This window comes from Mirounga leonina, unplaced genomic scaffold, assembly GCF_011800145.1.
Source record: "Mirounga leonina isolate KUSES-001 unplaced genomic scaffold, KU_Mleo_1.0 Mir_180, whole genome shotgun sequence".
Taxonomy (NCBI): domain Eukaryota; kingdom Metazoa; phylum Chordata; class Mammalia; order Carnivora; family Phocidae; genus Mirounga; species Mirounga leonina.
The window spans coordinates 6,313,180-6,338,776 of NW_023270469.1; the positions used below are offsets into that span (position 1 = coordinate 6,313,180).

At 44.6% G+C, this 25,597-nt stretch overlaps 1 protein-coding gene across 1 annotated transcript in view; it reads right to left on the reverse strand.

The window, feature by feature from the left end:
* The window catches only part of HSD17B2 (hydroxysteroid 17-beta dehydrogenase 2), a 77,082-nt gene that overhangs the window by 24,484 nt on the left and 27,001 nt on the right, over positions 1 to 25,597 (reverse strand). Inside the window, exons 2-3 of the mRNA XM_035024716.1 lie at positions 11,970 to 12,182; positions 8,135 to 8,320 (exon numbers count right to left, since the gene is read on the reverse strand). Of these exons, the coding sequence (XP_034880607.1) occupies positions 8,135 to 8,320; positions 11,970 to 12,182 (399 nt within the window). The remainder of the gene's footprint in view (positions 1 to 8,134; positions 8,321 to 11,969; positions 12,183 to 25,597) is intronic.

Below are 25,597 nucleotides of genomic sequence, written 5' to 3' on the forward strand. Positions count from 1 at the left end.
CGCACACACACACACACCTCCCTCCAGGGGACATGTGGCAACACTACGTGCATCTACTGGGTAAAGAACACAGTCACTGCTAAACATCCTGGAATGCATCAGGCATCCCCACATAGAAAGACTTAGCCTCTCCCCAGATATCAATACTACTGAAGTTGAGAAACACTGCCCTAGACTCAGGGGCTGCATCAGCCTATCACAGACAGATGATAAAATGGACTCTTAGAGAAGTGGGGTGACCTGCCTGCGATCACCCAGCTAGTGATAGAAGAGCAGGATTCAAACCACAACTGGCTCAAAATCCCTGAGGCCGGAGTTGTTTTATAATGTTTGTTTTCAACCGTTCCCGTTCAAGCACAGCTTGCAACTGTTTACTCTGCAATTTAAGAGGAAAACTGGCCAGAAAAGGCTTTCAGACCTCTCAAAGATTTTTCTCCTGCCCTTTGTACAATCAATCAGAGCCACCTCCCAATTCCTCCGAAACTTGTTTAAATATTTATCCAACTGCCTTGCAGGGATTTGGGTTAAAGAGCTATTCCACTTCTGAGAGGGATGATAAACATGCTGATAGGGTTAAGATTGTCCCAGAGCAGGTGTGGTGGGAGGTGGAAATAGTGACTTGGAGTTATCCACCCAGGGACTAGCGTGTGACAGGGAGCAGCAGGATGAAGGTAAGGCAGTGTCACAGTCCGGGCTGGCCATGCCAGTACATGCAGGATAGAAAGCCACAGGCACACATAGAGCCAGCCTGTCCCCCAGAGAGGCCCCTTAGGTCTGCCACCTGCCAGGTGTGAGGCTCCCGCTTATGTGCATGTCATTGCATGTGGTCCCACCATGGCCCTAAGAAGAAGCAGTTCTTATGCCCATCGTCCTATGAGGACACTTGCACCCAGAGGCTCAGGACCTTGGTCTGGGCCACTCAGTGGCCAGTGATTAAGACCGTATCAAAATCTGGAGGCAGTTTGTCTCCATGCTGTGTGGCTGGCTTCCTCTTCTTTCTGAAATCTGATTCTACCTGCATAGCTACATGGTGTCTCTCTCACTCTTTCTGTTTCTTGTTCCTTTCTTCAGGGATGGGAGATGTGCAAGGGAAGGGTGTATTTATAATGTGGTTGACCCCTCTGTGTATCTTCTAGAAAGGAGTTTAAAGAAGTTATGTTTCTTTCCTGCCCCGATCCTAGAACTTCCCAGCGGTAGGAGTAGAGTTAGATGTACGCTCTTTGACCTCATCCCCGCCCTGGGAATGGGGGTGAGGCTGGAGCAATCATTCAGCAGTGGGGCTAGTAGGAAGAGGAAGATGGTGGAGGTGATACCTTTGGGAAGATTCCTTGAGGCTCTTGGCCTTGTGGTTGACATGGTGGTAACACCTGCACCAGCTGAATCAGCAGGGGAGGCTGTAGCTTGGTGAGTCAGAACATGAAGCCAAAGTTCAAATTCGAGCTCTAGCTGGAGGGCCAGTCACATAACTCTTCTGGACCTCGGTTTTCACAGCTGCAAAATGGGGATACTAATACTATGCAAGGTTGTTGGGATCATATATCTGATAGTACTCGAAAAATGCTTGAAGCATGAGGAATGCTTTGTAACAATTGTTAATATTTATTAGATATCCACTACATGCCAGGCACTGTTCTGAGTATTTTAACATCAGTTCTAACGGTGACGACTGTCCTGTGAGATAGGTTCAGTTATTACCTTCATTAACTCTGAGAAGATAAAAAATCAAAGTGCAAAGAGCTTAACCTGACACTCAAGGTCACAGAAAGTGATAGTAATAGCTAACTCTTACATAGAATTTTCAGTGTGCACACAAACACTTGCACGTGAATGTTCATTGCCATGTTACTCACAGTAGCAAAAACGTGAATGTCCATCCACTGATGAATGGATAAACAAAATGTGGCCTGCCATACAGTGGGAAACTACTCCGCTTTAAAAAGGAATGGCGTTCGGATACATGCTTATAAGACGGATGAACCTTAAAAAGATGAACGAGGAGGGGCGCCTGGGTGGCTCAGTCCTTAAGCATCTGCCTTCGGCTCAGGTCATGATCCCAGGGTCCTGGGATGGAGCCCCACATCGGGCTCCCTGCTCTGCGGGGAGCCTGCTTCTCCCTCACCCTCTGCTTGCCTCTCTGCCTACTTGTGCTCTCCCTCTCTCTCTCTTTGTCAAATAAATAAAGAAAATCTTAAAAAAAAAAAAAAAAAGATGAACGAGGAAAGATTGTGGAACCAGCAGGGGGAGGGAGAAACTCAACCAGAGGAGAGGTGTCTAGCGGCTGAAGATCTTGGGGAGGAGAAAAGAAGCATCTAAAAGGGTTTTCATTAAAATGAGTTTTGTGGGGCAGTAGCTCCTTCTGCCCATGGGTCCTGTCCCTGTGCTTTAATAAAATCACCTTTTTGCACTGAATAAATAAATAAGTAAATAAAATGAGTTTTGTGGTATAGGATATAACCTTTTCTTCAATCTTTGCACAAAATCTTTTTTTAATTTAAATTTTAGTTAACATACAGTGCAATCTTGGTTTCACGAGTAGAATTCAGTGATTCATCACTTACATACAACACCCAGCACACATCACAACAAGTGCCCCCCTTAATACCCATCACCCATCCAGCCCATCCCCACCTCTGCCTCCCTCCATCAACCTTCAGTTTGTTCTTTGTTGTTAAGAATCTCTTAGGGCGGGCGCCTGGGTGGCTCAGTTGGTTAAGCGACTGCCTTCGGCTCAGGTCATGATCCTGGAGTCCCTGGATGGAGTCCCGCATTGGGCTCCCTGCTCAGCAGGGAGTCTGCTTCTCCCTCTGACCCTCCCCCCTCTCATGTGCTTGCTCTCTCTCATTCTCTCTGTCTCAAATAAATAAATAAAATCTTTAAAAAAAAAAAAGAATCTCTTAGGGCTTGTTTCTGACTCTCCTTTTTTTCCCCCGTCCCATATATTCATCTGTTTTGTTTCTTAAATTCCACATAAGAGTGAAATCATATGATGTTTGTCTTTGACTGACTTATTTCACTTAGCATTATACACTCACTCCATCCACACCGTGGCAGATGGCAGGATTTCATTTTTTGATGACTGAGTAATATTCCATTGTCTATATACACCACATCTTCTTTATCCATTCATCAGCCAATGGACATTTGGGCTCTTTCCATAGTTTGGCTATTGTTGATAATGCTGCTATAAACATTGGGGTGCAAGTGTTCCTTCGAATCTGTATTTTTGTAGCCTTTGGGTAAATAGCTAGTAGTGCAATTGAAGGATCATAGAGTAGCTCTATTTTTAACGTTTTGAGGAACCTCCAAACTGTTTTCCACAGTGGTGGACCAGCTTGCATTTCCACCACAGTACAAGAGGGTTCCCCTTTCTCCGCATCCTCACCAACACTTGTTGTTTCTTGTGTTGTTAAATTTAGCCATTCTGACAGGTGCACAAAGTCTTGAATAAAATCTACACTAAAGATCTGAGCCAATCTGACGTTGGCTTTGCTTTGGGGGGAATGCAATAAAGTGCTAAGTATTGATTCCATACAATATGAAGGGTGAGGAGAAAAAGCTGTCCATGCAGCCTGGGGTTGCATAAGTGTGTTAAGATTTTGAGAAAGTAAAATGTTTGGAATAGGAAATTAGGTACATATGATAAGTTATTCATCAGAAATAATTCAAGTTTGACATAGAGAAAGAGCCAAATTAGGATTGTAAAGCATGTACTTATCACTGCAGGAGGAATTGATGGCACCTTGTTGCTTAAGTTGAATCAAATGTTGACAGTTCTTCAGGCATTTCTACTATAATACTGGAATTGAACACATTGGCCAAATAAAGTTGAAATTGAAAAAAAAAAAGAATTGATGCCTTACTACAAAGGATGTCTGTCTGGGAGTTCAAACTCCCAAAAGATATCCTCCAGGAGTGCCTAGAAGGCTGGGGGCAGAGTTAGCTTTGATATGGATAGCCACTGCCAGGTATTAGAAAGGAAGGCCAGCCCTACAGTCTCCCCCTCCCCCACCACCGCCCCACCCCCACTAGTGGGGAAGGCAGGGAGGAGGTGTAGATGTACCTCCATCCACCTTTAAAGAAACTGGGATGGGCCCAGAGGTATTACTTTGTGGCAAATTACCACAAACTTAGGGGCTTAAACAAGAAAAATGTATTATCTTACAATTCTGAAGGTCAGAGGTTACACTGGGCTAAAATCAAGGTGTCAGCAGGGCTGCGATCCTTCTGGAGTCTTCAAGGGAAAGTCAGTTCCCCTGACTTTTTCTGCTTCTGTAAGGTGCCTGCATTCCTTGGCTCCGGGTCCCTTCCCCCATCTTCCAATCTCTCTTTGACTCTGACCCTCCTGCCTCCCTCTTATAAGGACTCTTGTATCGGAACCATCTAGATAATGCAGGATAATCTTGCCATTTCTAGATCCTTAACGCAATCATACTGGCAAGGCCCCCTTTTGCCAGGTAAGGTCACATATTCCAGGTTCCAGGAATTAGGATGTGCATGGATTTGAGGAACCACTATACTGTCTACCAAACCGGTTACCTACCTACTCACACCAGCCTGAGATACTTTTTTGGGGATTATTTGTTATGCAGCAACGGATAACTGGAACAGAATGATTGATTCCAGCTCAGCTCCTCCTGGCTGAAGCAAACTTCCATGATAAATCTACCCCACTGAAATTCTTGTCATGCAGAGGGTGGAAGGGGTACACCAGGCTCAAGATAACCTGATGGGTCAGGGCTACCATGAGCTCCTTTAAAGAACACTTATTAGTGATTGATTGCCTGTCTCTCTCCATGACCCCTACTTCAAAATGAGAAAAATACCAGGGATGAATTCCCAGATAAGCACATTTTCCAAAATTGCTATTATATCATTAACTTTGCCAAGAGATGCATCAAGTTGGCATTAAAGTGGATGCTAATTTCTATGGATTGGTTGGTTATTTATTGTCTTTTATCCATGCTTTGACTTCCCTGATCCCTGTGTTACATTCTAGCTCCTTATCGCCCTGCTCAAAATCTTTTCCATTGTTTTGCAAAATTCTTGTCAGCCAAGTTTAGGGATTCCCTTATTTTGTTTTCTGCTGAATTTCTCTGCTTCTCATCACTGAAGGAAACTATAAGCATCATTTAAGAGTTTTGCTCCTATCTTTTTACAAACGCCTGCTCTATCAGGTACATATGCTTCCCATCTGTTCTGATTTCTTGCTATTACTTTAACAACTTTATAAAATACCTTAGGTGGCTTCGGAGTCCGACAAATGAACTTATTTCTGGAGTTTTTTGGGACATAAGGATTTAAAACTGGATGTGATAAAGGAAGACTCCATACATCTTGGTGACTGACTGGGTGGGAGAAAGGAGGGAAAGGCAGAGGGAGAAACAAATCCAAGAAGGCTCAAAGCTCTGCAATTCAACAGAACAAGGAGAAAGAAGGGGAGCAAGCTTTGACTTGCTGATAACAACTTTGGTTTCAGACATGTTGACTTGGTAATGATGGTAAAATGATGGAATGGAAATAGTAAGGCTGGATGTAAAGAATTTGCACGTCCATGGTGAGAATAAGAGTGAAGGTATGTGATTTAACACTCAAGTTTCCTTCCAGTGGAAATATATGAGAAGAGAGTACTGAGTCTTGGCTTAGAAAAAGCTTTAGAAGGGCACCTGAGTGGCTCAGTCAGTTGAGTGTCAGACTCCTGATTTTGGCTCAGGTCATGATCTTGGGTTGTGGAATCAAGCCATGCATCAGGCTCTGCACTCAGTGTGGAGTCTGCTTGGGATTCTCTTTCTCTTTCTCCTTCTTCCTCTGCCCCTCCCCCTGTTCACATTCTCGTGCTCTCTCTCTCTCTCTCAAATAAATAAATATTTTTAAAAATTGCATTAAAGGGGCGTCTGGGTGGTTCAGTTGGTTGAGCGTCCGACTCTTGATTTCCGCTCAGGTCAGGATCCCGGTTGGTGGGATTGAGCCCTGCATAGGACTTTGTGCTCAGCGGGGAGTCAGCTTGGGATTCTCTCTGTCCCTCTCCTCTGCCCCTCCCCCACTCATGCATGCAAGCACATTCTCTCTCCCTCTCTGAATACATAGATAAAATCTTTTTTAAAAAAAGGAAAGAGCTGTAGAAGCCAAGTTGAAGATGTATGAATGGGCATCCTCTGCACTGTAAATTCTTTACTCCTTCATTCATTCATCCATGCTTCATTTATTCTCACACTTGAATTTCTTCATTTATTCATTGAGCTTCCTATATGCCAGATACCAGGCCCATAGCACGTAGTGTGCATGTTAGGGGATAACTAAAGTAAAATCTTCTGAATGGGCTTCTCCAAGTTGAGAACAAAGAAAAGAGAAAAACTGGGGTGCGTGGGTGGCTCAGTCAGCTAATCGTCTGCCTTCGGCTCAGGTCAGGATCCTGGGGTCCTGGGATCAAGCCCTGCATGAGGCTCCCTGCTCAGCAGAGAACCTGCCTCTCCTTCCCCCTGCCCTGTAGCCCCCTGCTTGTGCTCCCTCTCTCTCTCTCTCTGTCAAATAAATAAATAAAATCTTTAAAAAAGAAAGAAAAACTTTCTTGTCAATGTGTCAAGAAGCAGGTAATGATCAGTTATTTCAGTAAATATTTGTTGAATGAGTGAGGCAAGGAACATGGGAGACTTTTTCAGAAGTACCAGGCTGTGCCAGGGCACTGAGAAAGGTGAGGTTTCCACAGAGGTAAAAATTTGAAGGTGGAGTTCAGAAGAAAGATAAGGGTGAAATACTGCAAATGTGTTTTCCCAGGATTTGTTTGCTTCCGCAGGCAGCAAGAAATTGGAAATACTTCAGGGTCCTCATACAAGTTAAAATATAATACTCATTGGGGCACCTGGGTGGCTCAGTCATTAAGCGTCTGCCTTCGGCTCAGGTCATGATCCCAGGGTCCTGGGATCGAGCCCCGTATTGGGCTCCCTGCTCCACGGGAAGCCTGCCTCTCCCTCTCCCACTCCCCTTGCTTGTGTTCCCTCTCTCACTGTGTCTCTCTCTGTCAAATAAATAAATAAAATCTTTAAAATATATATATATATATATATATACAATACTCATTGCTCTTAACCACCTTAGACTTCTCTCTCCCCATTCTCTTTCTCCTCCTCCCTCCCTCTTTTCCTTCCTTCCTTGCTTCTTTCCTCCTCAGGCCAACCAACAACTTAGTAACACACACTCACATAGTAGCTAAGTTCAAGGAAGTTGAGTGAAAGCCAGGAAAGGGAGTATGATGGACAACGATAATTGCCTAGTTAATACAAAGAACATCCCCTCAAAAAACAATGAAACAAAATAAAATAACTACTGGATGCCTCATTAAAAAAAGAAAATATTCTTTGGAACCAACTGATCAAACAGAGACGAGCAGTGTTCCTCTATTCAAACGCAGGATCCTGGAGTCCAAGCCCCCGCCCCCTTGGCTTCCCCTTCACCCATGTGGTGTCCTGAAAGACAACTCCAAGGACATTCCCAAAGCCGAGTCAGGATCTAAGGAACCCCAGTTGGAAAATAAAACCTGTCCCAGAAGAAAGGATGTGTTATGGCATACATGAGCATTGTTGATGGAAGGGAGGTTGTTAAACCCTGGACTCAAGTTGCTGATTCTCTGTTCTTCGAGATGGAAAAAGATGAGTCATCAAATGTCACATCTGACCCAACTGCCTTGAGATTGTAAAATGATGGGAAGGATCTTAGGGAAAGCTCCAGTGGGCAGCCAACCAAGACGTGAGCTCCGGCTATGCCAACAGTGGAGACACTTGCCTACTCATCTCACAGGGAACAGAGTGTGCCCAATTCAAAGAGGGTTGAAAACGGATTACCAGTAACTCTGTGTGGGATTTCCTGTCCAAATCCAGGAAGCTTATGTGCTATGAAGATATATAAAACCCCAAATCCCCGGTAATGAATAGATGAGTTGAGAGGTAATAGTTTATACATGAAAGGATTTGAAAGGCAAGGTTTTATTGTATTAAGATCAATGGTAAACATAGAATTTGACTAATCTTGACCCAGCCCTGCAGGAGCATGTCCTGCTTTCTCGTTTGGCGCACAAAGAATGTAACAAGCCAGGTCTTGCACAACACGCATCGCACAACCTTGAGGGAAAAGGCCAACTCACCTGCCATGCTGCTGATGTTCACCAGCCTGCCCTTGGATTTCCTAAGAAGAGGCAAAAATGCCTTCGTGACCTCCACAGCCCCGAAGAAGTTCACAGCCATGCATTTTTTGTACTCAGTCATGGGAATGAGCTCCCCGTCGGCTGGTAAGCCGATGATCCCAGCATTGTTGACCACAGCCCACAGTCCTGAGGACAGAAAGGAATGGCTTTGATGTCCAGTGATGCTGAAGAGCAGGAGGATTTTTAACACTTGAAGCTCTGGAGTGTAAAGGGCCCCTTTGAGATTTAGGATCTAGGCAGACGACTCAAACCCTTGGACCTTAATCTCCTTGAACACCAAAACTACCTACTCTGGGGGGTTGTGTGAAGAGTAAATTTGAAATAGTAAGCGATGGGTTTTTGGAGGTATTTTCTCTTCCTTAAAGCACTTCCCTAGATATAGCTAGATATTTGCAGTATCTGGGGACAGAGGACACAGCAAGGGGGAGAGTAATAAAAGTCTATACCATGTTTCTCCCTCAAAGGACTGTGTAGAGACAGTCTAATATCTTGAGGACCAGGCAGGATGATATACGAGCCTTATCCCTAGGCTAGAAGAGATCCCCTAATTCAGGGAAACAAGAAAACTAGAGAGGTGCCAAGAACTAAGAAGACTGCAGAGTCCCTGAGCCCTAGTCCCTTCCCCAACCAGCCTAATCCTGTTGATTGCATCAGAATCACCAAGAAGGCTTGTTCAAACAGATTGCTGGGTCCCACCTCCAGAGAATCTCATTTAGGGTGTCTGGGATGGGACCTGAGAATCTACATTTCTACCGGGTTCCCAGGTGATGTTGATGCTGCAGGTCTGGACCACATCCACAAGTAGTGGTTTTCAACCTTAACTGCATGTTAGAATCACCTGGGGGGCTTTTTAACGCCCCACCCCCACCCCCCAATGCCCAGCCACATCCCAGCCAATTAGATCAGAAATTCTGGAGTAGGAGAGAGAAGGGACCTTGACATGGAATTTAAAAATTCCCCAGGTGGGGCGCCTGGGTGGCTCAGTTGGTTAAGCGACTGCCTTCGGCTCAGGTCATGATCCTGGGAGTCCCGGGATCGAGTCCCGCATCGGGCACCCTGTTCGGCGGGAAGCCTGCTTCTCCCTCTCCCACTGCTCCTGCTTGTGTTCCCTCTCTCGCTGTGTCTCTCTCTGTCAAATAAATAAATAAAATCTTTTAAAAAAAAGAATTTTAAGCTGGCCAATAAGCTCATTATACCTGTGGGAACTTATTAAGTTTAAAAATAATATTAATTAGGGACGCCTGGGTGGCTCAGTCGTTAAGCGTCTGCCTTCGGCTCAGGTCACGATCCCGGCATCCTGGGATGGAGCCCAGAATCCAATCAGGCTCCCTGCTCAGCGGGAAGCCTGCTTTTCCTTCTCCCTTTGCCCCTCCCCCCAGCTGTGCTCTCTCTTGAGTGCGCACTCTCTGTCTCTCTCTCAAATAAATAAAATCTTAAAAAAGAAAAGAAAAGAAACAGAGACTGAACCCTGATGACATTGCTTTAGGATCCAGACATGCCTGAAGCCAACAGGTCTTTTCAATTAAGCATATACATTCCTTTGTACATTAGCAATTTCGAATAGGGCCATGCCACTGGCATCTGAAAGAATCCTTATGGAAACATGGATCTGGTTCTTAAGAAACCTAGCGGTGAGGAATGGGAGATGGACAGATATTTATAATAATGCAGTAATACAAGTGTGTGCAGGACATAACAAGTGAGTGTCCAGAAGAGGAAGTGAATAATGTAACCTGGATCACGTGGAAGGTCATGCAAGAGATGTTATGTTTGAGCCAGGTCTCCTGTGGGAGTAGAATCTGCAGTTGGACAAAGTCAAGAGTCTTAGAAAAAGGGAATAGAGGCAAGAGTGAAATTTGGGTAAGAGGAAGCTGAATGTGCAAAGATGTGTAACATTTAGCACATTCTATTTTGGAAACCAATCAGAATTTACTGAGTAGGCCATCAGGTATTGCAAATTAAGGGTTTGTCCAGGGCTATTATCCTGAAAGCCCTCAAATCCTTGTGAAGATGTTTAGATTTAATTTGGTGGTGGATAGAGAACCACTGAACCATTCAATGAGACAAAGCAAAACGTCTACCATAGACTGGCTCATGGGAGGAACACAGACATGGAGGCTCTGTATGTCCAAGGGTTTTTAGGAGATGGGTGACATTGTAAAGTGCACATTGTAAAGATTGCTGTCCGTTTGGAAAGTAATGGGAAAGTAAAGCCATTGAGGGGCCCCGGTGGAAGGTGAGGGCCTGCACTAAGCCATAGCAGCCTGGTGATGACAGAAAGGGACTGGGATGATAAAGATCTAGGAGATAGAACTGAAGGACTCGGGACCAACAGGATTCAGAGACTGAGGGTAAGCTGCAGGTCTCAGTGACCCCCAGGCTGCTGGCTTGGATGACAGACTAGATGGCAGTTCCAGGGTTGGAGCAGGGTGAAACTCATTTGCAGACCGGCAACCGGGGAAAAGATAATGAAGTCAGGTTTTGACAAACCTGACCAGGTGGGATGCGGGGCAGACAATTTTATATGCATAGAAGTCCAGATGTTGAGAAGAGGGCTAATTAGTAATATAGATCTGGAAGCGACTGGCATACATCTCACTGTTTCTTAACTCTGGCAGAAGACTGGCATCACCTAAGGAGCTCTCAAATATACTGAGACCTGGGCCCCCAAATAGGATCTTCTTTACAGCTGACATTCCTAGCAAAAGGAGAGCAACAGTAGCAGCCCCCTTATTGCAGGATCAGCTGAGTCCTTCCATGTAGACACTGATTTAATTGTTTGCAGGACGGTGCTCAGGCTGGGTGGGCATCATGGGTGCACCGCCTGTGCAGCCACAGAGGGTCCTGTGCTTCTGAAAGGTCTCATGCTTGTTTTAATTCTCTGTTAGCATCATCTTCAAGTCTTAATCATTTTTTTAAACAAGGGGCCCCACAGAATTTTCGGCTGGGTCCTCCAAGTTAGGTAGGCCATCTTGGGCCCAAGCACGGGTATTTTCAGACATTCCCCGGGTGATTCTAATGTGCAGCTGGGTTGAGAGTCCCTAGCACAGACAGAGAACAGCTCAGCCCAGATAATGTGGAGTGGGAAGTTTGGGGATGGAGCCCCTTGGAAACATTCACATCTATGGGAGGAATGGAGGAAGGGGTTCATGCAGGAGAAGCAGAAAAATGATCAGAGAACTAGGGAGGCAGTGTGGGGCGGGGGCTGGAGACCCCGAAGTTAAGACAAGGGAAGGTAATGAACACATTGAAATACTGCTGAGAGGTAAAGAGCTTGGTGTTCAGGATGATATTTATTAGCTCGGCCAGACCAGTTAGCCAACGCGGGATTGAAGGTGAAGAAGTAAAAACAGGGCAGTAGGGTTCCAAAGAGCTGGACCACAAAGGAAAGGGAAGAAAAAGGGCTGTGGCTAAAGGAAGAAAGTGATTGTTATACTTTTTTTTTTTAAATATGATCCATGTTAATATTAGTAGGAGGAAAGCAATGGGGGCATGAAGGTAAGTAATGGAAGAGCAATCAAGCCAATGTTGGACGAATGGGTTAAGTAATTCTTCAAGTTCTGTGAGGACGGGCCATTCCTGACTTACTCATACCATCTTTGTGTCTGCCAGAGGCCCATGTCAGGGGGTCGGTTGAACAGGTGACAGGTGGCTGGTACAGGTGTCCTCAAGGTGTGGTCAGCAGCCAGATGGACTAGAGGGCAGTAGGAACCAGTGTTGGTCATTTGTGAGGAGGTGGGGGGCAATTGAGGACACGGACAGATGAAGACAGTACCTCTGTTCTGCAACTTTTCCACCACTTTTCTGTGGGCGTCTTTTATCTGCTGTGGGTCGGTGATGTCCATCTGGAGCACAGAGAGGCGCTCGGAGCAGGTTCTTCGCAATTCCTCTGCTCCTGATCCTGTTTCATCCAGAACTCCCACAAATACCGTGAAGCCAAGCTCATCCAGATATTTAGACAGAGCATGGCCAAATCCGGAATCGCCACCTGCAAATGGTTAAGGCAATACAGAGTGGGTTCAAACCCAAGTGGCAGGAGAAATTACTTAATAAAGAAAACACTGCGTACTATGTATGATTCTCCATGTTTTCTGGAGTGAGTGGGACTTGAGGACCTTTCTTTATCTGCTAAGTGGGAAAATGGGCAGAGAAGCTGAAACAGACACATTTCTCTGTATAAAAAGAAGAAAAGCAAGGTAGAATTTGGAATGGAGGCCTAAGTAGGAGGAGAATTGCTGATGAAGGGATGGTCTAGGAGTGGTTGGTGGTTAAAGAACTGAGGAGGGAGAACTAAGACATCTACTGGAGATTTTTCTATTAATCTCCATTGTGTCATATTTGACGTAACCTCCATCACTCCATAAAATCTTCAGTGAGTCACTCATTGCAAATTAATATTTTGCAGTTGGTTTGGGGTTTTAGAAATCTAACAAAATGTTGGGTCCTGCTTCAGAGTGGACACAAGTCAACAAGAGGCTTCCCAGTTCCTTCTAGGTTATGAAAGATGGTGGCTCATAGCCACCTGCACTTAAGAGTGGGCACTCCTGCGATGATGGACTCTGAAAAACAAACTGAGGGTTCTAGAGGGGAGGGGGGTGGGAGGATGGGTTAGCCTGGTGGTGGGTATTGAGGAGGGCACGTTCTGCATGGAGCACTGGGTGTTGTGCACAAACAATGAATCATGGGACACTTCATCTAAAACTAATGATGTAATGTATGGGGATTAACATAAGAATAATAAATAAATAAATAAATAAATAAATAAATAAATAAATAATAAGAGAGTGGGCACTCCTGCTCCTCAGGCACCCCTATTATGGAATGAAGGCATCGAGTTGCCATAATTGATTGCATTTTACTTTTTAAAAGTTAGAGTTGACACAATGTTACCTTGGTTTCAGGTGTACAACATAGTGATTCCACAGCTCTTTACATTCTGCTGTGTTCTCCGCAATTGTAGCCACCATCTGTCCCCACACAGCGCTCTCACAATACCACCGACTGTATTCCCTATGCTGTCCCTTTCATCCCCGTGACTTATTCATTGCATAACTGGAAACCTCTACCTCCCACTCCCTTTCCCCCATTTTGCCCAGCCCCCAGCTGCCACTTTGTTCTCTGGGTCTGTTTCTGGTTTTTTGTTTATTTGTTTGTTTGTGTTTTTTTTTGTAAATTCCACATATAAATAAACTCATATGGTATTTGTCTTTCTCTGTCTGACTCATTTCACTTTGCAGAATATCCTCTAGGTCCATCCGTGTTGTTGCAAATGGCAAGCTCTCACTCTTTTTTATGGCTGCAGAATATTCCAGCATGGACATGTGGTGTGTGTATGAGTTTGTGTGTGTGTGTACCACATCTTCTTTTTCCATCCATTTATCAATGGACACTTGGGTTGCTTCCATGTTTTGGCTACTATAAATAATGCTGATTGCATTTAACTTTTGCTCCATCCCCTTCCTCCTTGTATGTCCATGTCTAAACCCAAGTCCATGCCTCTTCATCATCCTGGACCAGCCACCTTCTCCTTTATCTGTATACATAGAGAGGAGAGGTATGGGGAAGCCAGCTCCAGAATGGTCCTCTTGTGGCCCAGCAAGGAAGGGTATGATTAACCTAAAAATAACTAACTTAGAACCAGATTGGAGTGAAGAGTGGATCTAGAGCTGGGTTATACATGCTCCACTGGGTGAGGCCAGGTGTTCATGGAGGGCCCCTCCCACTTGTAAAGCACCACACCCTGTGTTTCTGCTTCCTGTTTGCACAGCTGGACATATTGGGGCCATGAATTTTAAAGCTTCCAGTTCCCCTGACAGGTTTGTGTCCTATCAGGTGCCAGCACGTTCCCTCTCTGCACAGAGAATCATTCTGCTGTGCAGAGATGAAGGCTGTGGCCCTCGGTTCCATGCAGCAAAGTCAGCCAGGGTATGTACAGAGGAAGGTGAGAATCTGTTGTCCACCCTAATGTCTATCAGTTGATGACTGGATAAAAAAATGTGGTGTATCCATACAGTAAAATATTATTCAGACATAGGAGGGAGTAAAGTTGTGATACACACTACAGCAGTGGTGAATCTTGAAAACTTTACGCTAAGTGAGAGAAGAAGGAGACACATTGATCCTGACCCCATGTTCTCTGAGCAGAGAACAGTCTGGAAGATATTTTTGAAGGTAGTGCCTTTGACCAGCTTCGTGAACCTCGGCCTTAACTCTCTCTGGAGAAAGTTCCTAGGAAGATCCTGGCAGATAGTAGATATGGGCAAACCTCAGAGATCCTGCTGGTACAGTCTTAGACCACCACAATAAAGCAAGTCAAATGAATGTTTTGACTTCCCAGTGCATAGAAAAGTGATGTTTATATTATACTGTAGTCTATTAAATGTACAAAAGCGTTATGTCTAAAAAAAAAAAAAAAAAAAAACCAATGTACATGGCTTAATTCAAAAATAACTTAACGGGGGCGCCTGGCTGGTTCAGTCAATAGAGCATGCGATCCTTGATCTCAGGGTTGTGAGTTCAATCCCCACGCTGGGTGTGGAGACTGCTTAAAATAAATTAATCCATTTAAAAAATACTTTATTGATAAAGAATGATAACCATCATCTGGGTTTTCAGCAAGTCATAATCTTGTTGCTGGTGGAAGGTCTTGCCTCGAAGCTGTTGGCTGCTGACCAAGCGGGATGGTGGTTGCTGAGGCAATTTCTTAAAATAAGATAACAATAAAGCTTGCCACATCAATTGACTCTTCCTCTTGCGAACAACTTCTCTGTTTCACGTGATGTTATTTAATAGCCTTTTACCCACAGTAGAACTTCTTTCAAAATTGGAGTCAATCCTTTCCAACCCTGCTGCTGCTTTATCAACTCAGTTTATGTACTATTCTAAATCCTCGGTTGTCATTTCAACAATCTTCAAAACATCTTCACCAAGAGTAGAAACCACTTTCACAAGAAACCACTTCATTCGCTCATGCATGAGAAGCAACTCCTCACCCACTGAGAGTTTGATCGTGAGATTACAGCAATGCGGTTCCATCTTCAGGCTCCACTTCTGATTCTGGTTCTTCTGCTCTTTCCACCACATCTGCAGTGACTTTATCCCCTGAAGTCTTGAACCCCTCAAAGTCATGCATAAGGGTTGTAATCAACTTCTTCCAAACTCCCGTTAATATTTTGACCTCTTCCCATGAAACATGAATGTTCTGAATAGCATCCAGAATGGTGAATCCTTTCTAGAAGGTTTTCAATTGACTTTGCCCAGATCCATCAGAGGAATCACTACATATGGCATCTTTAGCCTTACAAAATGTGTTTCTTAAATAATAAGACATGGAAGTCAAAATTATTTCTTGATCCATGGGCTGCAGAATGGATGTTGTGTTAGCAGGCATGAAAACAACGTTAATGTCCTTGTCCATCTCCACCAGAGCTCTTGGGTGACCAGGTGCACTGTCAATGAGCAGTCATATTTTGAAAGGAACTTTTTTTTCCTGAGCAGCCAGTCTCAACAGTGGGCTTAAAGTATTCAGTAAACCATGTTGTAAATGGATGTGCTATCATCCATGCTTTTTTGTCCCATTTATAGATCACAGACAGGGCAGATGTAGTATAATTCTGAAGGGCTCAAGGACTTTCAGAATGGTAAATGAGCACTTGCTTCGACTTCAAGTCACCAGCTGCATTAGCCCCTAATAAGAGAGTCAGCCTGTTCTTTGCAGCTTTGAAGCCAGGCATTGACTTCTCCTCCCCAGCTATGACAGTCCTTCTGTTGAGCGAAAATCTGTTGGTCAGTGCAGCTGCCTTCCTGGTCTCAGCTCGATCTCTGAAGAACTTGCTGCAGCTTCTACATCAGCACTTGCTGCTTTGCCATGCACTTTTAGTTGTAAAGACGGCTTCTTTCCTTACACCTCCTGAACCAACCCCTGCTAGCTTCAGACTTTTCTTCTGCAGCTTCCCCACCTCTCAGCCTTCACAGAATTGAAGAGAGTTAGGACTTTGCTCTGGATTAGGCTTTGGCTTAAGGGAGTGTTGTGGCTGGTTTGATCTTCTATCCAGATCCCTGAAACTTTCTCCATATCAGCAATAAGGCTGTTTTACTTTCTTAACATTTGCATGTTCACTGGAGTAGCACTTTTAATTTCCTTCAAGAACTTTCCCTTTGCATTCACAACTTGGCTAACTGGTACAAGAGGCCTGGCTCCAGCCTATCTCGGCTTTCAACATGCCTTTCTCACTGAGCTTAGTCACTTCTAGCTTTTGACTTAGAGTGAGAGATGTGGGACTCTGTCTTTCACTTGAACACTTTGAGGCCATTGTAGGATTACTAACTGGTCTAATTTTGATGCTGCTGAGTCTCAGGGAACAGGGAAGCCCAAGGATAGGGGGAGAGATCTGGGAACAGACATTTAATGGAGGAGGCAAGACACACACACCCTTTATCAGTTAAGTTCACCATCTTTTATGAGCACACTTCATGGCACCCCAAAACAATTACAACAGTAACATCAAAGACCACTGATCACAGATCACCATAACAAATAAAATCGTAATGAAAAAGTTTGAAATATTGTGAGAATTACCAAAATGGGACATACAGACATGAAATGAGCAGATGCTGTTGGAAAAATGGCGTCAGTAGACTTGCTCGATGCAGGATTGCCACAAACCTTCAATTTGTAAAAATCACATTATCTGCAAAGCACACTAAAGCAAAGTGCCCTAAAAGGAGGTGTGTCTATACTGGATGCAAACCGAGTGATGACACGTTGATCTCTGCCAGGCCCTGCGATCCTGGAAAACAGCAAACAGAAATGTCCCTATTCTTTGTGTTTTCGGAAACAACTTAATGCAAACAAGTCACCTTCCCCATGTGACTTAGATAAGAGTCATAGATGTCCCCCTCGTTTACCAATGGTAAGGCCACAGACCCAAGCCCTCCAAACTTCCATTCAATGCTTCATAAATGATTAGCCAAACTGCCAATTGCCAATGAATCATTGAAACAAAATACTTGTTAGCTAAACTTTGGTACAGATCCTCTCCTTTCCCCAAGTCCTGGCCAACCCTCAGCCTGAGCCAGCACACAGCCCCTCCTGAGAACAAGCTGGTCTCAGGGGGAAACATTCTCTCCTCTTCTGTCTGGGCATGTCACTCCTGTCCATCCCAATTCCCCTCACCTGGTTCTGTGGGGACACGTTTACTCCCATGAAAGCAACGTTCTTTTTTCGCCTAACTCTTGGGATACTTGCAGACCTATGGTCACAGTGTTCCCCATACTGCAACAATCCTGTCCCCCCACAATAACCCTTTCAAATAAAGTCTCTCCTTACTAAATCTGTATTTGTTTTTATTTAATGGTGCATTAATAAAGCCAAAGTTCATAGGAGGCCATCTGCTTGTCCTTAGGAAGCGTAGCATAGAAGCCTGGGGGTAAGCCTGGGTCCCACCATCCCTACCTGTGCAACCCTCGTCTGTTTATTTAGCCTCTCTGTGAACTCCGTTTCCTCATCTATAAAATGGGCTTAATAATGGTACCTCTATCAATTAATATTTGTGATGTGCTTAGCGGTGTCTGTTCCAAGTAATTATTTTAGAGATTTTTTTTTTTTTAAATAAAACTATCACCCTTCCTGATTTTCAGGCCTGTACACTCACAAATTGGTAGATGGGGAATTTGTGTCTAGTGAGAATCAACTAAACATCTCGGTTAAGACCCAGGCTGCCTGGGAAACAAACTGAGGGTTGCTGGAGTGGGGGGTGGGGTGGGAGGGATGGGGTGAGTGGGTGATAGACACTGGGGAGGGTATGTGCTCTGGTAAGCGCTGTGAATTGTGCAAGACTGTTGAATCTCAGATCTGTACCTCTGAAACAAATAATGCAATATATGTTAAGAAAAAAAAAAGAAGAAGAAGAAGGTAGCGGGAGGGGAAGAATGAAGCGGGGGAAATCGGAGGGGTAGACGAACCATGAGAGACGATGGACTCTGAAAAACAAACAGGGTTCTAGAGGGGAGGGGGGTGGGAGGATGGGTTAGCCTGGTGGTGGGTATTGAGGAGGGCACATTCTGCATGGAGCACTGGGTGTTATGCACAAACAATGAATCATGGAACACTACATCTAAAACTAATGATGTAATGTATGGGGATTAACATAAGAATAAAAAAAAAAAAAAGACCCAGGCTGCCTGAATCTGCCTCTTCCAGGTATGAGCTTTGGGGAATGTTCCATGGAGTTGTGTGGAGCTTCCATGGAAGTGAGGTTGTGACAGTACCTCTCTCCCAGGCTGATGTTGGGAGGTAACACGCAGAGGATGTCTTACGTAAGACCCACCATGCTGTAAGTGGCTGTTATCAGTAGTGTGACTCTAACCTGGACATCCTCTGTGATTTACAGTGTTAAAGATCAGGCTGTTTTAGCCCTGGTTTATTAAATTTTTTTTTTAAGATTTTATTTATTTATTCATAAGAGACACAGAGAGAAAAGCAGAGGGAGAAACAGGCTCCCCGCTGAGCAGGGAGCCCGATGCAGGACTTGATCCCAGGACCCCGGGATCATGACCTGAGCCGAAGGCAGACGCTTAACCATCTGAGCCACCCAGGTGCCCGCCCTGGTTTATTAAGGGCATAGGCCTGTGCAGGTATCAGAGGGCCTTGGAAAAGTATATGGCTGGGGAGCCGCTCCCTGTTGAGACAGGATAACCCTTGTGTACTCTGGAAACCCAAAGCCAAGGCTGGGGCCTTCCGTGTCTACCAAGTTCCAGCCAGCCTTCCCCATACTAACTCGTTACATCCTCCCCACCACTCTGAAAGGGAGGTCCTTTCTCTGTAGCCAATTACAGAGCAGGAAACTGAGACACAAAAGGGTTAAGTCATTCACCGGAGACATGGCAGAGTTAGGTTGGAACCTAGGCAGCGTTCAGGATATAAACATCTGGGATGTTTTCTCAGAGTGGAATGTTACTTCTCCTAGTGGAAGGCACAAACAGAAACTGAAACCCTGCTTTGTGTTGATAAGAAGACATGGTCCAAATATGCGTTTTGTTTGCACAGGGTATCTTGTAGAAATCTTCACTCATACTTAGAATCAGGTGATTTCACCTGGGAATCCAGGTCAGTGGTTTCTCTTGATTACCCAGAAGATGGGCCAACTCCAGTCTTGCCTTTCAACAAGGAGCCCATGAGTTGAAGCTGAGGATCCCGATGGCTGCTCTCTTCCAGGGGCCAGACTCTCAGAGCAGGGCTCCATGGTAGGCACAGGGCCACTGCAAGCATTCCTCGCTAATGATACCACCCCCACTCCTGTAGCCTTTTGGTCCCAAGACCCCTGATATCCTTTGTCCCACTTACAAAGGTTGTCTGGGCTCAGAGCTGTTTATCTTGGAACCTGCAGAAAACTAAGGAGGAAAGGAGTTTCTTCTCCCTTGTTTCAGACTTAAGCAATCCATCAGATTGCCACTCTCATGTTGACACTGCCTGTTCTCTATAAAATAGATCAGGGTATGATAAAATGGTAGATAAATAAAGTAAGACTCTAGTGCACTTAAGACTTCCCTGAGGGCCATTTAAGGCTCAGCTTCAAGTCCAAGAGGAGCAAATACTTGACAGTTATACCTTCAACACTCATCTCCTTTGCCCGTTGAATTCTCAGAGGGTAATAACTGTTGGGTGGTGAGGCCCTGGGGAAAGACCATTTTTTAATGGAAGTAAATGCATTTTTCCTGGAACATAACCTTTATGAATGAACGCTATTGTTATTCCTATCTTACGGTAGGCAACTGAGATGCCAAAAATTTTGGTTACACAGCTGGGATATGCCAGAATTGTCTTTCTTTCTTTCTTTTTATATTTTATTTATTTATTTGAGAGAGAGATTGAGCGAGAGCGAGAGAGAGAGCACAAGTGGAGGGGAGAGAGAGAAGCAGACTCCCCTCTGAGCAGGGAATCCAACATGGGGCTCGATCCCGGGACTCTGGGATCATGACCTGAGCCAAAGGCAGACACCCAACCAACTGAGTCACCCAGGCGCCCCCAGAATTGTCTCTTGAACCCAGATTTGCTCTTTCTAAAGCTATGTTCTTTAACTGCTATGAGTCCTTGTCTCCTTGAGCACCTTGGGCAGGGTGGTGGGGGGGATGCACAAAGTGGGGACACCAATGATGAGAGCTATCTGCTAGAGAAGGGTCCCCATCACTGGTGTCAGCTCCCTTCATCATCCGTGCAACAGCACAACTTCTGACAGCTGCTCTTCCAGAAAGGAAAATGCCATGATTTGTTCTCAGTGGTGCAGGAGGGAACAGCTCCTAGCATGGCTGCAAAATAAGCAACCAATCAAAGTAACTGTGCTGGGTTTGAACAAGAGGTTGTATTCCCAGACTACAGTCCAGTCCTGATGCCTCTCCTGAACTTTACCTGCTGCCACCCCCAGTCCATCCCCAGTTGCTTCACCTTCTGGAATTACTTGTTCTCCTAACTGGCATCCCCCTCCTTGCAGTTACCCAACACCAATGCCTTCTCTCTCGATCCTCACCTCCTTGCCTTCCATCCTAAGATGTTGACAACTGTCTCCATACCTCCTTTTCTGCATCTCATGACAAAAAAAAAGCCAGGTCAACTCAGCTCCAAACCGCCCTCAGATTGCTACCAAGTTGGGGATATACTTTCTCAGGTGTGGCAGAAGATGACATCATAATTGTCCAAAATTTCACACTACATCTGTTGAGATTATACCAGTTAAGAAACAATAGACATGACTCTCGATACTGACATCCCTGAAACTGATGCTGATGGGGATGATGTGATCAGAATTTCAGAAATCCTTGGCCAAGACCAGAAGCCATTAGAAAGAGGTAACTTAAATATCCAGATTAGGGTGGGAAAACTCCCTGTTGGCAGTACTAAGGGCCTCAGCCAAGACTTCTCAGTCCCTTTTCCTCTAAGGGTGTCTTTGCAGAGGTTTGGAGAGTCCTTTTTTTTAATCCCTACTTCATGCCCACCTTCTCACGAAGAAAGAATAGGAAGAGACTATCCAATAGTTGGTATCCATGACCATAAAAAAAGGTGGTACGCTGCTGGCTTTCCCCAAATGCCACTTTTAAGATTTGACATGTCTTCCTGTCTCTACACATTTATTCATTTGCACATGCATCATTCATTCAGAGATCACTGTGTTAGGTCCTAGGGACACCACCATAAAAAAGAGACATCTCCCCACATTCATGGAGCTTACTGCCTAGGAGACAGAGCTTCTCAATCCTGAGTCCCACTAGAATCTCTGGGACACTCTACAAAAATGTCAGTACCCAGGCCCCATGCACAGACAGTGTTGTTTAGTTAGTCTGGGATGGGGCGAAGAACTGGCAACAGTTTCTAAAGCTCCCAGATGATTCTAGTGTGCAGTCAGGGTTGAGAAACACTGACCTGAGGCAGGGACCTCAACCGGTGGTGACTTTGCTCCCCTGGATATTGGGCAATATTTGGAGGCATTTTTGTTTGTCAGAACTCTGAAGGTGTTATTGGCATCCAGTGGGTAGATACTAGGGATGTTGCCCAACATACTAGGGCGCACAGGGCGGTCCCCACCACAAAGAATCATCTGGCCCCAAATGGCATAGCGCCGAGGCTGGGATACGCTGACCTAGGAGGAAGACAGACATTAGGTAAATCGTTACAATACAGAGTGATAAACATTATACGTAGAAAGTTCTAGGAACTGTGGGCCATAGCTTATATTTACAGAGAGCTCCAAGTCCCTTCTTTAGTAAACACTCCATCAGAGAAGAATACAGGCAGGAAAGAGAAGGAACGAGGTCACCTCCATCAGGCAGGGACTCTCTTGTGCTATCTAGTTCACTGTTCTATCCCCTGTGCCTAAAACAGTGCTGGGCATGCTGTAATTGCTCAGTAAATATTTGCCAAATGATAAAACGCTCAGCAGATTAAATGGAGGTGTCAGGTACCCTCACCTTTTTCATCACCTTGCTCTGTATGCGTTTCCTGGACTCACAGCTCCTCCTCCCCAGCATGTTAGCCCCACCTGCCATCTCTCTGGCCCACAGTGCCCACTTCTGTCCCTGAGCTTACCTTTCCTCTGCTTCACAGCCTCAGACATTTCCACCGACCGTGGGATAAAAATCAAGTTCTTAAGTCCAGCGTCCAAGACTGCATGATCTGATTCTAGTCTACATTTCCAAGTTTATCTCCTCCTATCCTTCCATGTGCACACAGAATGTCACACAGAACCATACCTGGAATGTCCTTTGTGCTTCCTTACCCACATCTTTGATGACATTGGACTTTCTGCCTGGAGTGCGTATACTTTTACCATTCCTTGCCATTTTAATTTTCTAAAAACTATTGCCTACCAAAAAAAAATAGAGAATTGTATAATGGGCTGTGTATAATGGACTTCCATCAGCAAGAATTGTCAATATTTTGTTTTTATCTATTTCCTCCCCACACACTTTCTCTCTTTTTCCTGAATTTTAAAGCAAATCCCCAACCTTCATATCATGTTATCCATACACCTGTAAATACATCAGTATACACCAAGAAGAGACATGGATTTTTCAAACCCAACTCTATGGCCGTTGTAAGCCTGCTGAAATGAACAGTTCTTCTTTAATGTCATCTAATACCCAGGGTGCATTCAAATTTCCCTGTTTATTTAAAAAATGTTTTTTTAAAGTTGGCTTGATTCAAGGTACAAACAAGTTCCACACATCACATTCGGTTTTCGTGTCTCTTAAGTCCCATCTATTCTACAAAATTCTTTTCCCTTTTCCCGTGCCATTTATGTATTGAAGAAACCATGGTGTTTGTCCTTTAGAATATCCCACATCCTAAATTTGGCGAATCGCTTCCTTGTGCTGTCAGTTAATTTGCTCCTCTGTCCTCTGTATTTCTGGGAAAGTTAGATCTAGAGGCTTAGTGTTTGATTTAGGTTCATTTACTGCCCCCGGGACTGCCTTGTAGGTGGTGCTGGGCTGCCTCATGTTGCACCACCAACAGATGCAAGGATGAGTCCTGTCCCGCTTTTCATGATGATGATTGATCAGAGAATTCAGGTGTTGTCAACCCAACCATATAATTCAAAGTTCCCCATCGACCTTTCACACAAGGCTTAGCTACATTAATGACAGTAATGATTGTTGCCTCTGTTCACATTTCATTCAAGATAAAAACAAAACAAAACAAAACACAAGGAGTTTTCTACTTCTGTCATTTCTTTTGCATTTGTTAGCTAAAACTGTGAAGACTGACAAAAATTTTAAATTGCATTCGTTAGCCTTATTATTAGTATTATTGTAATTTCTTATTATTTTGAACTGTCATATGTATATCAAGAATAAAGCAAATGAAGTATTGTTAAAGTATTAGGAACCAAGATGTTCAGCATCAAAGGAGTTCAGTAAAAGTCTTGTCATCTTAAATTTGGATTGAGGGGCACCTGGGTGGTTCAGTCCGTGAAGCGTCTGCCTTCAGCTCAGGTCATGATCCCAGGGTCCTGGGATAGAGTCCCATATCAGGCTCCCTGCTCAGCGGGGAGCCTGCTTCTCCCTCTCCCTCTGCCCCTCCCCCCACCCCTGCTTGTGCTCTCTCTCTCTCTCTCTCTCTCTCTCTCTCGATCTCACTCACTCTCTCTCAAATAAATAAATAAAACCTTTAAATTTAAATCGAAAGTATCAGGACAAATTCATGATTTTTTTTCCCCTCTCTAAACATCACATATTCCTTAGTTGTGTCCCCTGAAAAGCCTTCGAAGCAATAATAGTCCCCCAAATTCATATTTTAAAACCCCAATCCCAGTGTGATGGCATTAGGAGCTGGGGCCTCTGAGAGGTGATTAGGTCATGAGGTTGGAGCCTTGTGAATGGGATTAGTGCTCTTATCAGAAGAGGTCATAGAGCTAGCTTGCTCTCCTTCTACCAGGGGTGTGTGTGGGGGGGGGCAGGATATGAGGAGAATCAGCCGCCAGCACCCTGGAAAGAGCCCTTCCCTGAACCTGACCATGCTGGCACCAGAACTGTGAGAAATATATTTCTCTTGTTTATAAGCTGCCTGGTGTATGGTATTTTGTTATGGCAACCTGAGCTAAGCCACTGTTAAGCTGCCAACGATTTAATAATCAGCTCCCCAAATTTCTCAATATTTAACACTTGCTTCTCCAGCACACCATTAGAAGCAGACAGCAGCTTGAGAAAAACCTGCAGTTAGTTATCGGGAACCTAGAAAAGATGTACCTCAAGGAGGAAAAAGAATATTAACTTATTATTCTTAGTGGCTCAGGTCAGATGTATCCGTACTAAATTCTTTCCTACCTCAGGACCTTCACACATACAATACTTCTTTATCTCATGCTTGCTCTCTCTCTCTTTTTTTTGTTTTTTTGGTTTTGTTTTGTTTTGTTTTGTTTTTTGGCCTTGTTGGCTCATTCTCATCCTCCAGGCCTCAGCTTAATGTTACCACCTCAGAGAGACGTTCCTGACTATTGTGTTTAAAGTAGATGTCCCCGGGGTGCCTGGGTGTCTCAGTTGGTTAAGCGGCTGACTCTCGGTTTCAGCTCAGGTTGTGATCTCAGGGTCACGAGATTGAGCCCCGCGTCGAGCTCCGTGCTCAGCACGAGATTCTGCTTCTCTCTGTCTCTCTCTGTCTCCCTCTGCCCACCCCTGCCCTTCCTCTCTTAAATAAAGAAATAAAAATCTTTAAAAAAAAAAATAAAGTAGATGTCCCCTACCTCTGGTGGTGGATGCTCCTGAGATGTACCACCCCAATTCCCTTCCAGAAGGACTCGCCCCAGATGCTGGGACTGCTGTCGGCAGAAAGCCTTCAGAAGTCAGCTCCTCCACAGGGATTGTCTCAACTAGAGAGAGCCACCCTCCCAAATGTGGTCCACATCCAATAATTGATCAATGCAAGAGCACAAGCCAAGGCCTGGCCATTTCAGTCCAACCTGAAGGGAGAAATCCCAAGGGATTGACCATCCTGCTTCCTTCTCCCCTTCCCACAGCACATATCCCAGAACATTCCTTAGGAAATTCCTTGCAGGCTCAACTCTGCCTCAGAGTCCATTTCCCAGGGGACCCAACCTGCACCATTCCCCATCCCAAATCTCATACCCCATTATTCTTTATCTCAGTCTTTTCACTGTTTCCTTCAATTCAAAAGTTAATTGTATTTGTTGATTGACTTGCTTTTTAAAAAAATTCCCTTAGTAGATGGGCACCTAGGTGGCTCAGTCGGTTAAGCGTCTGATTCTTGATTTTGGCTCAGGTCATGATCTCAGCTTTGTGAGATGGAGCCCTGGGCTCAGCGGGGAGTCTGCTTGAGATTCTCTCTCCCTCTCCTTCTGCCCACCCCCCTATAAATAAATAAATAAATAAATAAATAAATAAATAAATAAATAAATA